The sequence below is a fragment of the Camponotus floridanus genome, unplaced genomic scaffold (genome assembly GCF_003227725.1).
Source record: "Camponotus floridanus strain SB8 unplaced genomic scaffold, Cflo_v7.5 scaffold9, whole genome shotgun sequence".
In the NCBI taxonomy this organism is placed as follows: Eukaryota; Metazoa; Arthropoda; class Insecta; order Hymenoptera; family Formicidae; genus Camponotus; species Camponotus floridanus.
In genome coordinates this window covers 648,657-666,860 of record NW_020229860.1, presented here as the reverse complement: position 1 = coordinate 666,860, position 18,204 = coordinate 648,657, and the positions used below count along the sequence as shown (strand labels likewise).

Genomic DNA, 18,204 nt, shown 5'->3' with positions numbered 1-18,204 from the left:
TTACACACCACTTTCAGATCGAAAAAGCACAGAATAATATACATATAACAGAATAATGTATATATGTAGTAAGTGATCGAGGCTGCGGTCGGGAAGACATTGTGGATGCTTTGAAAATTTATCTATAATAAATTTATCTAATAATATTTTGTTCGAGTTTTTTATAAACAAAACATTTCAAAGAAGACAAAATCCATCAACTGACAATGGGTCTAGCGATGTTTTAATATTACACACATTAACTTAATTAATAAACTTAATTAATAATCGTGTTTAACGTATTTTAATATCTCGATAACGTATTTTAATATCTCGGTAAAATATATTGGCATATTTTATATGGTTTTACCATCGAAATTTATCATGTGAGCGATTAAAACGACAATATTTTCGGATATTTATCTTTAATTTTAAATTGTATATTTATCTACTTATATTTTAATATAAAATACATTTTTCTTAAAATGCGTGTATACTATTTATTAGGAGCAATAACTTTGCCATTGAAAATTTTCAACTAAGCACATTATATCTTCTCACGATCGCAGTTTCTTTGTTGTTCTCCCATCATAATCATAATATAATAAAATACGCGTGTGATTAATATTGGGAGTGCCGTGCAAAGTGTTGCGCGATTGTCATATTTTATTGATTAGTGCGCGCGTTCATAATTAATTGTGATTTTGCGACTGAGTGTTGCATCATGAAGAAATAATTAAAAATGAGCCTAAGAGGAGGAGCAAGCCTGGGAAAGCATCGGATGTTTGCGGAGCAACCGTGAGTAATATATAACTGATTTAATTTATTATTGTCATCTTAAAATGAATTGCATATATCTCCGCAATATTTTATATCATTATCTAATATAATGCATATAAAATATTTTGGATTTTAAGATATTTAATAAAATATTTATGATAATTATAATATTTTATGTACATACATATTTCGAGTTGTTTAAGATCTTTATAATTATTTTTTAGATCTCACACATATAAGAATTGAATTTTTATCATATTTTATAAAATAATATAAATATTAATATAAATTTTAGAAGATTATGTAATTTTTTATTAAATATCTTTAAAAACAAATAATAAGTTTAATTTAAAACATAATAATTATTTCTTTAAAATCGTTAAAATATCGTTACTTCGGATACTGTTTTATTATTAAAATTTGGATATATTTATTTTATAAAAAATCGACATTGTATCACAACTTCGTTGTTGCGCAATGATAAATATTAAATTATTTTCCATTTCATACATACGTACATATATAATCCCAAGATAAATTGATTTGCAAATTATATCAGGTATACATATATTTAATGTGTATATACGATATGAAAAATATCAAAACTAAACAAGAGAGAGAGAAAGAGAGAATAAAATAAATATGAAAAGAAATGTTACTTTAATATTATATAGGGAACACCAGCAAGAATATCAGACCCTTCGAATCCTCTGATTTGAATTGATATTTTCCTATTATAAGATATTCTAAAAAATGCATTTATAGATATTAATTTTATTTTTGGCACATTGATTTCTCACAGCAATTTTGAAACTTTAAAGAATTTCGATAAAATTACTCCATAGTTTAAGATATATACACATACATCTTAAAAAATTTTTCATACAAATTATTTTAATCATGACAAAAATGACGTGCTAAGTATGCCAACGTGTCGTGTTTTTATTTCAGATTCACTTTTCTAAATTCAACTATCATGCAAGAGTGACACGATGTTCAATGTAATGTTACCAAATATATTATGTACAAAAATGTTCGATCGTGCATTATAAGTGCAATTAATATCTAATTTTCGAGGATTCGTATTCGCGTATCATCATAGAAACGCGTAAACACGTGCACAAGATTAAATTACGAGGAACCATTAATCCATTTGATTAAACCGTAATCAAAGGAACCATATCGTGTGCATTAAGCATCTATATGTAGCTACAAAGCGATTCTGTCTGATATATGTCTAATACATAGCTTATTCCTTCAATGCACTGATTCGCAGCGTGTTTGATTATCTAGGACGGAGACAATATCTTTTAGCGAGAGCAAAAATTCGATCTTCCCGATCTCTCGCAGTTAATTACCAAATAAAAGGAAATGTGAATAACGCATTCATATAAATTAAATAATAATTTTATAGATAAATATTATATCAGTAGCTGTAATTTTTTTCATACAAATAATTGTTATACGAAAATACGTAAAAGATAAAATTATACATTTTTTTCGGGAATGATCGATACGCAAGCTAACATGAAGGTCGAGCGAGAGCATGATACATTCTATAAAGTTCAAGATAAATCATGCTCAACGATCATACGCTCGCGCATAATCCACAAATTGTGATGAAAGATAAAGATTAGAGGAAAAAAATATACAATATTTATTTCTCATGAACACGCCATTGTATAAATTTGCATCAATATAAAGTATAAATATGGATATTAACACTATCAATGATATATTAATTCAATGATTATATATTGATAAATAAATATATAAAAAGAATATAAAAAGATTTAAATATTTATTAAAAACTTTAAAATATATAAATTTTTCTCCCAATAAATAACAAAATATAATTTTCAGCACTTAATATTATATATACATTATTTTATTTATTAAGTGCTTATATAATCAGTCAAAGCAGAGAATGAAAAATAAGAGAATAAAAATGGAACACGTTACATTCTTCTTTTACAACTAAAATTTTACATACATAGACTATTTAAAACTTTTATAATTTATTTGTAAAAATTATTCCTTTTTGCTGATTTAATAAATAAATATATTTTATTGATATATTTATGATGTTTTATCAATAGCAAGGAAATATTTTGGCATTTGTATTGGCAAAATGACGATGGATGAAAGAAATTCAATAAATACAAAAATAAACCATGCTTTAAAAAATAAAACGGGATACATGAGGGAGCGTAAATCGTTGGTAATTTTTAACAATACATAGTCTCCTCAGTATTTCGCGTTTTTTGGCTAAATTCAATGGCGACCGGACCGTGCGAGGAGAAGGGCAATATCCCACGTCGTCGCCTTTGCCCTTTCACCAGCTTTTCTGTCGCTCGCAAAGATTAAAATATTTTCATAGCTAATCGATCACGCTCAAAGAAGATTAGATAGAAAATAAATCGATGCATATATGCTTTAGAGCATTTCTATTAAAAAGTGTCAACATTTTATAAAATATAACGCGCATCAGAGCTATAATTTCTGAAATTATTACGAAAATATTCTGTTTAAAATCGTAATGCAATGATAAGAGAGCGCGATAATTCTTCTATACATTGAATATTCTTATATACATTTTTTTTAAATATTTTTTTTATATCGAGTTAACATTTTATTCGGTTTTATTCGCGCGACCACTAAACAGAACGAAATTAGCTTTTTACTAGATATTTATTTTTAGAAATTTAAAATATTTATTATATTAAAAATTCGATGACAACATTATTCATTCAGATTATTTTGATATGATAAAAAACATTATATACAATCGAAAGCATTAATGCGGACGGATTAATACGGACCGCATTCATTAATGTATTTCACGACTCGTCGGTTCTTCTAATTCTTTGAAAGTACGAAGCAATTAAAGTATACAACTGTATAAATAAAAAGGTACGGTGCTTCTTAAATATTGGAGAAACTTGATTGGAGATTCTCACCAGATACATTCTGCTAGTAGCTCTTCGTAGAGAAGAAAGCTAAATATTTATACGTCAGAACTGTTTCTGACACGAAACGAACGAGTGAAAATAAAGTATAAGTAGAATAGATTTTGCGATCGATTTCATTATGTAAGCCTAAATAAACGAAAAATACCGTACTTGACGTGTTGCCATGAGAGAGAACAGCTTCTAGTCTACATCTAATCTTCTGTGGTCGCGAGTCTCTGATCGTCGATCAGCATATTGGCGCGACTCATACGTTTACTTGAAAGAGTTTGTGATTTTTCCGCCCCTCATCCTGTGAACGGTCCGGCGTGTGTGTTTTCGTTCCGACGAGGAAAGGAAAGACCGCTCGTGTCCAAAGAGAGAAGATTGAGGGAAGGGGGAAAGAGGGAAGAGAATATACACTTAGAGGCGAAGAGAATCAGCACACATCGCCGATTGGGGGCGAGTTGATAGGGCTCGGCAAGGTCCGACATATTAGAGCAGGTAGTAAATTTGCGTGTGATCGAGCGAGTGTGTGACGAGTGTGTCTCTCGGCAGCTTCGCTCAACGATCCCGGTCAATGCGCGCTGTCGGACATTGCCTGCAACATAGCGACACCAAGTGCGTGAGAGAGAGACAGCTGCCACCAGGTGATTGATTTATCGTGCGCGAGTCTCCTCTAAGTTCGGTCGCGCCCGGTTTCACCCTTGCCGCGCCGCCGGTTCATGATTATTCAGGCAGAGTAAGAGAAAGAGAGAGAGAGAAAGAGGAAGTTTCGCGAAAAATATATGTTTTTAATGATATTTATTAAAATTGTATATCATTAAAAATTATGTCGTAATTAGTCAGATATTTCTATCTCATATTCGCGTCTCATATAAATTATCTCATATAAATTAGTTTTCACCCCATTATTTTATCACAATTATCTTTTTCATATGTAGCTTCAATTTAACCGTTGATACGATATCGTACATACAACAGCTAAAACACTCTTCCTGAATACTCTTGAACTAATTAACTACCCCTAATTTGAGCTACACAATTCTTACGTGACTCTGCAAACGCGAACCACACGCGAAAGAGTATACTTGTTCTCGTTTTATATAAATACCTCTTCATCTAGGGGTGAATTTAAGATCATCAAATCTTATTGTTAGATGAATAAGACGGAAAGCCCATTACTTGCAAACATTTTTAATTTCAATTATCGTCATCTCGTTCAAACTTATTTAAATAAGTATTCAAAAATAAAGATAAAATATGTTTTTATCCATCAAATTTTGTTCGCTAAAATTCACCCCTTATCTTATGCAGTACAAGTATCAATAAAATTGTTAAAGAATAGAAGCAAATTGTTAAAGAACACAAGGCGCTTCAATCGTACGTCAGAACAATCTCCTAAAAGAAAGGGAAATCATAGGTAATCGTCTATATTCTCGTTTCGTTATAAGATGTAGGCGCGTGCTTATTTATAAAGTCGTACTTCGCAAAGTGTAAAACACGCGTCGCAACGCGACTTTGACAGTTTACGGATTGAGTGATACTACACCTCCACTGCCGCGTCCTCCCAAGTGGAGTCATCCTCTTAAATAAGACGCGCGCCGTGTAAACCGGGTGCCATCGCTTCGCTATTAAAAGAGAACAGCATACTCATTGTTCGGGAGTGGAACATTCCAGGACCGCAGTGATGCGCGCTCGGTCAAAAATAATATCGCGCAATCGCGTGGCTCGAGAATTATTAGACGCGTGCGACTCGTCGACAAAAAGCATATTTGGCGGACGTCGTCAGTTCGAATGCAAGAGCAGGGATCGATGCCGGTGTGTCTGTGTAACGTGTAAACAGGATCGGATTTATGGCTGTTTAGACCTCCGGGACGTAGTTGAAACGTATAGTGTTTGTTGATAAGACCGTACGGAGAGAACACACAGGACAAATAAACGAGAGATACGATTTCACAAATTATCGCTTAGAGAAACATTGTGAAATAAAAAAAATTCAATGTGAACGCACATACTTGTATGAATTTGTTTACAACTATCAACGCTGTTTCATGTGACCGTTTTATCTATTCCTATTTTCTGTCTATTTTTTTATCTATTAAAAAATGTAAATTTGACACCAAAAATATGTTTAAACGAATTTTTTGTCAATTACGTGGATATCCTTATTTCGAGTATGAAAGATTCGATCTTGAATGTAAATAAAATTTTGGAGTAGAGAACTCAAGTTAGAATCCAGTTAATATATTGAACAACAAATGGAATGAAAAAAGATAAATTGATAAATACAAGTAATTAATATTAAGATTAATAATTATTAATTTCGAATTAAGAGATCAATTTACGTTTCATAAAAGAAAACCTTATAATTTAAAATTTAGTTATTAAAATATATTTAAAAAGTTGTAATATTATGAAAAATGGAAACTAAATGTCATTAAATCAAAGAGTAAGTAATGAAAAGATAGAAATTTACAATATTTTCTGTGTACAATATTAATAAAATAATATATGTGACAAGTAATGTAAGTATTCTATCGAGAAAATTTATACATTTATAATATCGATACTATATTTATTTATTTGTTTTTGATGTTTGAATAAATATAGTATAATAACTAGATCGAGATTTGTATATTTTATTTCATGTCTCAAGAGCAAATATCATTTATTAACGAAATGATAAACGAATTCAAACAAATGAGCGCGTTGTGATCGTCATCAGCATCATCGTTTTAAATAGGTAAAAACGTCATTATCTTTCGAAAAGAGTAGCGAAAAGAGTCAAAGTTGTCAAGAAAAGAAAACATCCAAAGAAGCTGGAATAAGAAATTTTTCCCAACAGTTTAGTACAAAAATTGTTAACAATATTGTTTATTAAAGGCACTCGTTGGATTCTATACAATTTATAAAGTGATTAACAATATGTTATACAAATTTGTTCTCGAATTTATTATATTACTGTAAACACTATAACTGGCACAAATTTAAAAATGAACATTTTTTATTAATTATAAATTTAATCAGAATTAATAATTAAATTTAATTGTTCCAGCATCCATGGAATTTTTTTTCGATATATTATATCGTTCTTTCGGGCTCCGCGTATCGTCGGTTCGCTCGCGAACTGAAAAACATTGGGCGAAGGTCGTCCGATAGAGAAAGATTGTATGTAGAGAGCAAAAATGAATCATAAAGAACTCGTAGACAGTCTACGCGTCAAATTTGGCTTGAAAACGAAACATTGCGCAAACCTCTGTTTTATGTATCTGAACCCAACTGTAGCCAAGTCATCGCAAGTCCAATTCACGCGAGAGAGTTTCTCCAAATAGTCTTTCGATATAATGCATCATAAATATACATTATATATATATATATATATATATATATATATATATATATATTTATATTATAGATACATTTTACATAAGTGATAATTAACAGCTTGTAATATTTACGGAACGCGACTGAACTCAATTAAATGGCGTGGCGTGTAGCTGTCTAATTAATATATTACTGATCGAAAAAAATTGAATTAATTAATCACCTGCATGATGTTAGATATAAGATATAATTAGATTCGCGAACGAATTGATGTGAACACTATTGATATAAATATGTATAGTAACGCTTAACAGTTCAATTATTGAATTAACAGCTGAATTATTATGATTATACTACATAAAATTGTATATAGTCAATTAGTGACAAATGATGGGAAAAAAGATATAGAATTATTTGTTTATTTAACGTTACATATTGTTAATGAAAAAGATTTTTGAAGATGATATTACAATTTTTCATTCTAAAACATTTTAGCTAAATTATATAAAAAAGTTCTGATATAATGTGAGATGTTTAAATTTATTGCTCTGATAAATTACTTGAAAGGCACTATTACTGTGCGACATCAATGAAATTAAAGAAAAAAAAATCTTGAATAATTTATATTTCAGTAATTATAAATAAGTGAAGCAGCCACCGCATTGAATGAATGTAGGACTTGCGATCGATAAAGTTGGGGACAGATACATGTTTTTACGTTGCGTCTCTATCTTATATGGCAGATCGTAACCTTTTCAATTAAGCGATATGCATCGCATAGAGCGATATGGAAACAATTATGCAAACAGATATTATGCAAAAAGCGTCAGTTTTTGACGCTATTCGCGGTATATTAATTTCTCTATACAAAATTGTTAAATATCATATATACTGCTGCGTTAAAGTATAAAATCACACATTGCTTTTTTTCTCGTAACGATAAAAATTACAGATTAAAAATACAGCTAAAAGTGATAAGTTAGAAGAGAAGCAATATATAATGATATGATGATATTATCATGATATATGATTTTTTTTATATTATTATATATTTTAGTTATTATATGTTATTTTTTGTTATAAAAGAAAAACGATTATAAAAAATGAAGTAAAATTTTCCATGAAGACGTTCTGCCCGACTCCACGCGCAAGCATATACGTCTTATGTATTTGTCTTTCGGAGTAAATATTTTTCCGGCAAAGGCACGAGGAGCTTCCGTGCGAGAATATGAAATAATAAGCGATACATACGACAAAGAACTCCGCCCAACGCCATCCCGATGAAATATTTACTCGACTCGCGGAAATCGTGCACCAAACTTGTGAACTCAATATTGCCGGCGGGGGTTTCACCGGTTACGAAAGAGGAAATCGCACACAATTGGCATGGTTCGATCGATATATACCGGGGCAAAAACAAGTGTGTATAATAGACAAAAAAATCACATCGAGCGCGTAGCTCTGCAGCAGCGATTCCCAATCTTTTTCCGATCTTTCAACTTTCTTGGTATGATATTTTTATTGTAAACTCTGAGATTTTTAAAAAAATTTTAAAAACTGTTAAATTTAAAAAATTGTTAAATTTGAAGGAAAAAAATGTGTATTGTTTTTTTACTGAGCTAAAAAACAAAATGTATTGTCAAAATTTTAAAATATGTTACAACATTGTACAAACATTGTATACGAATTATGATTACAATGTATGACATATATGTTTGGATGAATATATATTTGCCATCGTAATAGTAAAATATTTAGTAATTATGAAAATAAACAAAAGATTATTAAAATTTGAAAAGACGCCAGTTTGCTTTCAACTAATGCTTGCATGCTATTACATTAAAATATAGTTTTTTTACAGCATTTGTTTTTTTAGTATAATTTGTTTTCTTTATTTATATATATTTGAATTTTAATCACTTTTATGAACTTCTTTTTCTTCCTTTATTAATTGAAAATCGCTACTTTATAGTACAGCAGAGAATTTTAGGGTTTGCAATTTTCATGTGCTGTTCAAAACTACTTAGCGGAAACAGACTACTTATAGGGTACATTTAACAAGCTATTAATCATATGTGGTCGACAATTATTATTATCTACATTACAATTATTCACCAAATGTTCAATTCCTCTAAATTTAATTAATATGTATATGTTATACTTAAAAAATTATACCTATACAACTTCTCTCTAAAAAAGAAACTATGTTAGAAATTAGCAAGATTATTTAGTAAAATGTTGGATTACTTATATACTTTCGTAAAATATGTTTAGGATCCTACCGTAGCGAAAATGGATTTTCTGAAATAATCAATAAGAAAATTATTCGAAGATTATTATATAACACGAGTGAAAAAGATGAAGAAATGAAGAGATAATGATCGTCTTCATAAATATTGTTTTAAGTTTACTTTTGATGTAAATTGTAAATTATCCTCTCTCGAGAATATATTTCACAATAAAATGTAACGTATTTTATAATAAAATTTGAACTGAATAAAATATTCCGATAGATCAATTATTTTCTCTTGTGTCATACAATGTCATATGATGTCATAAACGATGTTACAAATGTGTATCGATCAATCAATTTTAATTGATTAATACAATACATTAGTAACATCATATGACATCATATGATTTAAAAATCGACGACTATTTTAAATCTTCCATTTTAAATCAAAAGCATTCGAGCAAAACTTTTTCACTTCGATTAATTTTCATCAATAAATATTAGTAAACAGCATAATTACTATTTATGGAATACTCGCATTGGTGAAAAAAAATAGTTGGTTCACAAATAATTAACGTCTAACCACGATCGCATTGAGGGTAGGAACGGGGTGTGCTCGACGTGCTTCCTTTGTATATACGTAAAAAAAAGAAGTAGGTTGCCCACATTAAACGCGTTCAACCTCGTCGTCTTATTGTTACGCAACAGTTTGCACGATATAAAAAATATAAAAAATAAAAATAAAAACGTTTTCTAGAGTTACACGATTTCGACGAGTATGAACTGATTTTCATTATCGCGATTGCAGTGGATGCGTATCTGTAGTAACAAGAGTGAAACAGATAAATTCTAAGACATATAAATAATAATTAAATCTTTGAAACTTTAATGTTTGTTAAAATTTGCAAAATTACAAAATAAAGAGAATTTCTCTATCATTTTAATATTCTATTATAATATTATTTATATAATTTAAACACATTAAAGGAAAGACTTTAAGACCTTTAATTTAAATAATGTTATGTAATAATATCATGTATTTTTCTAGATAAATATATTCGTGTATGTTCCATAAAGTACTATATTTCTCAATATGTGAGAATTTTGTATATATATGTATATAATTTAAAATAAGATAAACATATTGCGCGCAAAAGGTTGCATTGGCAATCCAGTGGCGGCTACAGCTCCGTCTGATTAAACGCACGTCATTACTACTGGCGCGATCGAGCATCCAGTGCAATCGTCATTAATCTCTATGTATGCGCGTATGGGATGATTCAGATTTCTGTTGCCGAGTCATTCATTACTTTAAATAAAAGAAGAAAATGTATTTCTTTTTTCAGTAAGAAAAAAATAATAGATTTCACCTTTTTTTAAATCTCGCTTTACATACTTTTTATATCATTTAAAGGAAAAAATAATAAAATATATATATATAAGAGTATGTTAATTTTAATGTTACTATAAATTGTGCGCATTTATATTCCATGTTTAATTATATACATAAATTAAAAATAATAACGCATGTAGCAAGAAATTTTCGTTCAAGAAATTTTTATTTTCCCTATTCTCAAGAAGTAAAAATAGTCTAGCCTTGTTAAAGTCCAATTAATGCTGGCTCTCGAGTCACACAAATCAATCGGCATCATTGCGAATCAACTCGTCATACGCGCCATACAATGAGTACACGCGAGTGTCCATATGTGCGCACATTCCACGTGGGACTTACGCTAGACGTGATATTCCCTTGGTTGGCGTGCTGCGCCGGTACCTCATCTTGATAGTAATCATCGTTCTGGGCACCTGTTACGCTCTGAGCGAAGTCGAGCAGCCGACGATTCGGACTGTCGGGCGTAGCGGGCAGATCGTTGGGCAAGTTTGGGAAGCAGGCGTTGGACACGCTGCGCCGATGTCGCGACAGGCTGTAATGTTCGTAATTGCGGTAACAACCGGGCCCGGTCTGAGCGGGTCCGCGGCCACACGCGGACTCCCCCTCTGTACTGTTACCATCCACCCCGGACATGTTATGACCTGAAAACAGGTTCAGGGTCTGTGTTGTTCGCTATGGGCGAGAAGCAAATCGCTGAATGAACTTCGAGCGAATGAACTTGGGATGTCGAAAAGAAGAGGGCGAATGCCATTCATTAAAAGAAAATTATTTTTTTTTATAATGTATTTATTCATTAATTTAAATTGCTAATATATAAATTCGTAGGAAAAATGAAAAAAAGACAAAATAAAGGAGAGAGATATACGTGTAATTTTAAATATTTTATATATTATCAGCAATTATCATTATTTGATTTGTCGAATTTGTGGAAAATCCAACGCGTTAATTTAAATAGGGCTTAAAATAGCTAGCTCGATGTAACATGACATAAATAATCTATTAATGATAGAATAAGTTGTGATTAATTTGTAACAATTCACTAGTTACAAATTATTAATTATTATAAATAAAACTAAATCTATATGTTTGTTTTGATATAATTTTTAAGAGTGAAAATAAATTATCTACAGACGTCAAAATTCATTAAATTTTCATCTTTAATATACTTTAATATATTTTCTTCAAAAAAAGAACTGTAAAAACTGAAACAAGAAAAAACAATTTTGAGAATTTTTTCAATTTAAAATAATTTAAAGTTACTTGGGGAGAGATTGTGAAAGCTTTAAAAAAATTTTATCAAAAGGATAAATAAAAATTGTTTATTTGTATAGATATCTATCGAAAGGTGTGTTTTCGTTAAATAATACTGATACTAATTACAGGTTTTTAGGAAGTAAGGGGAGATTAAAGATTATATAGGGCAGTATGGCAGTATATATATATATGTACTCGGCGCTATTGAGAAGTGAGTTAATAATATACTGCGATCTAGGGAAAGGAGGATGCCTATTATCCGCGCAATCGTGATAATAGTATAATCCAATTACGATAAATTTCAGAGTTTGCATGCGCCCTTTACCTTTCTCCCGCGCCGGATGTTACTTATTACACGAATGTGCGAATCAGGGTTGTCGAATCGTGAATTAATTTTGTAATAATGATTTAAAATGTAAATGTAAAAATGTCGAAATCGAGATGATGCATCACGGAATTAACTTTACGAACACGAGCCCACCCCATCTCGCGATATCGCGATTGAGGCAAGATTGAGGAAAGAGGAGAGAAAGAGAGAAAGAGAGAGAAAATAATAGCTAATTGTAAGAAATAGGACGATGCGCATGCCATTCGGCAAATTGGCTCTCAGAGCCGTGACGATGATCTCGGGTCGAGGCCGAGTTTGATAAGTCGGCGACGCGAAGCACGTCGTGACACAAAGCAGATTGCAGATATCCTCCGCGAGCGCATCGATCCGTCGCTTACCGGTGTCGACGATGACGTCGATGAGGTCCATGCTCTTGGCGAAGGCGTCTCTCAGGTTGATGTGATGGAAGGACACGATGCTGCCCTCCCGCTTGGCCCTCTCAAGGGCCTCCCGCCTTTTGATGGCCTTCTCTCGTCTCATCTGGTTTTTGTAGAATTCGGCGAAGTTGTTGACGATAATGGGAATGGGCAACGCGATTACCAGGACACCACATATACAACACACACTGCCGATCACCTTGCCGAGCGGGGTCGTGGGGTAGATGTCGCCGTATCCGACGGTGGTCATTGTGATGCCTGCCCACCAAAAGGTTTCTGGAATGCTTATGAATTTGGTCCCGGGCTCCTCCTTCTCGGCGAAGTAGGCGAGGCTCGAGAATATAAGGACACCCATCGCCAGGAAGAGCATCAGCAGGCCCAACTCTTTGTACGAGTTACGTAAGGTAAAGCCAAGGCTCTGTAACCCGGTCGAGTGGCGGGCCAGCTTCAGAATCCTCAGGATCCGCATTATACGAAAGATTTGCACTACCCTGCGCACGTCCTGGAACTGGTCGTTCGCGTTCTTGTTCGTCTCGACCAGGAACAGAGATACGAAGTATGGCAGTATCGCCAGCAGATCGATCACGTTAAGACCGCCCTTGAAGAATTTCCACTTGTCCGGTGAAGCACTGAACCTAAGCAAGTACTCAAGAGTGAACCACGAGATGCACACAGCCTCCACGTAAGCGAACTGCGGATTATCTTGAAAGATCCCCTTTTCGTCAGTCACTTGCATACTAGGAATGGTGTTGAGAGTTAATGCGATCGTCGAAAGCACAATAAAGAGTATTGATATCACAGCTATCACCTGGAAAAGCGACGAGTCAACCGATCAAACGGAGCTAATCAATCGCGAATTATTTGGTCTACGTGTAAAATACTTTCCTCTCTTAATATTTTTTTCTTTGTTTTTTTCTCGTTCGTCTTTATCGAATCTATCGGAGTACTTATAATATATACACACAGTATTAATAAAAGTTGCGAAGCACTATTGCAATGGCGTATATCTGGATCCAAGCGAGTCGAAAAGTCTTTTATGGTTTCTTCCTCCGATCAATAATTTCGAGATATCGTTAGAAATTATTAAGATTTAATTAAAATCTCGATTGTTGTGAAAAAGATATGAAATGATATAAAAAGATATGCTGTGTCACAAATTCTTTAGCTTATGATATCTCGACGATTGTTCATCGGAGAAAAAAATAATAAATAATTTTTCGATATCGCGCACTCGCTCTTGCAATATTGCTTTACTTTTGTTAATCTCACATGTATATATTTATATATATATATATAATATACTGCTCTTATCGTCTATATTAAAACAGAGTGAAGGATAATAAATAACTTGCCTACATTCTAGCCTCTACGATCAACTCGTACGAACTACTATCGTGATGAACAATAGACACATTGCTAAGATGTATGGAATAATTCGAATACAATTTTTCCCTGAAATCTCGACATAATCAGTGTCAATTATAAATTTTTTAGACCACGCGACACCATAAATTTGGCTGAAGAAAGCATTGCAGATAAAAAAAATATATATTCGATTCTATTAAGATAATAAATACACAGAATCAAAAACATGATAAAAATTCAGTCATCGCTGAATATTTCACAAGCGATATAATTGTGATGGAAAAAAAATTAAAGCTCTCACTGCGCGACAGAGTATAATACAATAAAATACGAAGCTAATGGAAGTAACGATTAAAACGTTTTTAAAGCGATACATTAGAAGCAAATATACATACATATATGTATGTATTAATATATAATTTTTTGGCATATATTACACTGTATATTTATACTGTAAAGCAAGCGATACACCATAGCGATACACAGAAAGCAATTCTCTGAGTATTTTTGTTGTACATTATATAATATTTACATACGACATGTAGCATAATTTTTACATGAATATATTGAACGACTATAATAATTAACGCGTCATTTCTTCTACATCTCGTAATTCTATTTTATATGAAAACATTGTTAGTTAAAGCCACTACGATATTTCCTAGAATTGAAGCTTGCTGATGAATAATACTACTGCTCAATTAACACCTAACATCGTTAAGGAAATACTATTTGTCGGGTGATTATTTAACTCCAAATACAAACTTGCGCTTCCCTGCACGTTTGATTGGGAGAAATAGCACGATAAATGAGTGCGGAATTCATTGAGCTTGAAGGATTCTTGCAATACAAAGTAAACCTTCGCGAAACCAGCACAGAGAAAGAGAAAGAGAGAGAGAAACCATCGAGATAGCAAACGCAACCCTGACCAAGCGGTAACCACCACAAACAAAGAAGAACGTAATGTCACGCTGATGCTTCTGCGAAACTGAACGATCGATTTGGTAACAGGGAATGGATCGTAAAAATGTATGACGCAACACAGCCTCGTTATCGGGTCTCGTCGTTTAAACGCAGTCTGCCCGACGTCGCTCGACTCACACAATTTTTATTGTATTGTTCGGTCAGCGTATAAAAGTACATCTGTGTCCCTTCAAAACCCCGCTCCCTTGCCCGACCTGAATCCCACGTGTCCTTGTTTTTCGAGAGGTCACCAACTCGTACTATTTTCCCCGTCCCTCCTTCGGTTTTTACACACACACACCCCCTTCCCTATTACCATTCTACTTTCACGCTAGTGCAATCGCTACAATGCGAAATCAATTCGTCGCTTTGAGGACTCAGCGAAAACATGAGATTACTCAACATAAGATACCAAGGAGCTTGCTTTGCAATATTTATTTGCTTCGCAAATAAATAAGGGAAGTGCGTATATTCGGGAGCAAATCAACAAATTTATTAGCTTTATATAGTTATTTATATGACTATACATTCATTTCTTGAAAAATAACGTAATAAATATAAGACGTAGTAGTTAAATATTGGTCTAGATAAATATTAGAGATTTTTGAAAAAAAAGTATTTTATGTAAATAAAAATATAAGAAAGAAAACGTAGTTTTTATATCAAATTTAATTCACTCTCTTCAATTGTTATTACTATATTATGTTGTATGTATAAAAAAATTTGACAAGGATTTAACAAAAATACTTAAGAAAGAATAGATAATTTATTACACATTTGATTCTGCACTTTTTAATGTTCTTTTTGGAGAAAAAAATCACGTAAAAAAATTTAAAATCATATAAAATGTGGAAGGCTAAAACTCTATAAAAATCATATATACTTTAATTCAGATTGCCCCAAATATACTATCTCGTAAGCAAAAGTTAAAAAAAAACAGCGAAGGGAGAAAAATAGATTTGCTACATTTTAACCCTTTGCGATCCAACATTAATTTCCGTAATGATTGTTATCATTAAATATTCTTTTAATTTTAGTATTAACAATTAAAAGTAATCACATTTGAGAAATTTTATGAAAATTTTAAGAAATTTATCAATATTATATTGATTTTTTCAAATATTAAAAAACTTAAAAATTGTCAGAAGAAATGTTCGTTTCAATATGTTACAGCAAAGGATTAAACAGTAAATTATTTGGGAAATTTCGAATGAGAGAGATGGTATTAAAATTAATGTTTCCGAAAGGAATGTACAATAAAATGCATATATATGTGTGTGCGTGTATATATACGTGTTAATAGTGACGACAAGTGTAAAGCAAGTGCGTGCAGTGTACTCTGTGTGCGGAACGGAACTCGATAGTATTGTGCAGTAAAGCGAGTTCGTGCGAGTTGTTTCTTTCCATTTATAACAATATTGAGTAGAAGAAGCCGAGATAGATTGAGTAAGCGGACAAAAAAGGCGGACAAAAATCGAAAATTCATACATATTATTTAAATTAAAGTGCAGCGGTCCCCCGAAAAATACATATATACATTATAGTTACAATTATTATTCGGACAAGTATATCATTCAGCCGCGTAACGTATGATGTTTGCAATCGTCTTTTAATAATTTCACTTGTTATATGTAATAAAACTTAAAAAAATCACGCAATATCAATCATGTATAAATTCTTCTTTTTGCCTGACTATAATATAAGTAAAAGTGTCAAAATACAGAGTAATAAAATATCATTATTATAATAATAATATAATAGTTTAATTATATATGTATGTAGATATATATAGCAGTAATAATAATATATATTTTTGTAGTTTACAAATTAATTTTTTATATATATTTATAGTTATAATAATTATGTATATTAGTCTATAATCACTTGTATTATACACTTATATCATACATATTATAGTCATGCAATTTTCAATAAAAAACATACATATCAAGCATATAATGAGATTTAGTTTAGCAATTAAAAAAGTTTTGCATTCAATGCATTTTAAAACGCAGGGAAATGCTATGATTTGATTAATTTTAACAAATGTATGCGAATAGTTTATTAATATAGCTATTAATTAAGCTATTCGTCTAGGAACATAACATACGTTAATCAATTTCAAAATATTTTAATATTACGAAGTAATATTAGCTTTTATTAGTCATCAAATAATTGCTCCAGCCACGTGTAGAAAATAATGGAAGTCTATATTCATCAATACAATGAATCTTTAATATAGTGTGAAGATTTGTACGAATACACGGAAATACAAATTATCAATTACCAAGTATTTTATAAACAATTTTACATCTGAGAAAAACTAGTCTTCAATTTGATGCATACATAACATCAATCTCTGAAACATTTTCTAAATAAATATATGTATATATACACAGTATACCATGATAGACTTAATAAAAATCTATACAACAGATTTAAAATCTAATATGCAAATTTGACTTCACGAATTTATAAATATTCAATTCAATAATTTATTTTAATTCCAATATTTTACAATCGCATATTTACTTTAACAAAATGGATATTTCCAAAGTCATTTATAAATACAATATATATTATACGAAATAAAATTTTGTAAAACATAATTTTTAAGATTTACATAATCAAATCAAATTATGTATAAATACATAAAAAATTTGACAGGAATTAACAAAACAATCTATCTTATTATTTTTTCGAGTTGCAAAATTACTTTACTTTCACAAACATTAATGTACTTATTAATATACTTAATTATATAATGAGATATAATTTATTTATAATGATTAAAACGATCAATAGTATTCGCACAAATCTATGCGCAAATATCATACATTGTCGCGACATTTCATAATATTCTCAAGAGACCAGCGGATCACGGCTGAAGGGTATACTCGTCGGCAATTGTATTATAGTGTTATGACCTCTTACGTACTCTAAATATACTTGGCTCAGATCAATATTTCTGTAATATTGATAAGCCGATTAAAGGGAACACGTCTAGAGACGAAAGACGAGAAAGGGTCCCGAGAGAATAGAGAAAATCTGTCTCGGCGGATGAAAATTGATGCACCAGTGCGGTGCAATGTGTGTGTATCAGCTTACGGAAGCAGCATTTTGCCGCAGCCGTTATCATACGGGCGTGCAGCGAGATAAGGGCAACAGAAACCGTAGTTAGGGAGCCATTTCAAGAT

General features: G+C 31.5%; 1 protein-coding gene across 2 annotated transcripts in view; it reads right to left on the bottom strand.

Annotated features, from left to right (window-relative positions):
- The window catches only part of LOC105259299 (potassium voltage-gated channel protein Shab), a 45,787-nt gene that overhangs the window by 21,636 nt on the left and 5,947 nt on the right, over window positions 1–18,204 (bottom strand). For both annotated transcript variants that reach the window (XM_025414875.1, XM_011271164.3), the window contains exons 2-3: window positions 12,641–13,487; window positions 11,000–11,301 (exon numbers count right to left, since the gene is read on the bottom strand). In XM_025414875.1, the coding sequence (XP_025270660.1) occupies window positions 11,000–11,301; window positions 12,641–13,487 (1,149 nt within the window). The remainder of the gene's footprint in view (window positions 1–10,999; window positions 11,302–12,640; window positions 13,488–18,204) is intronic.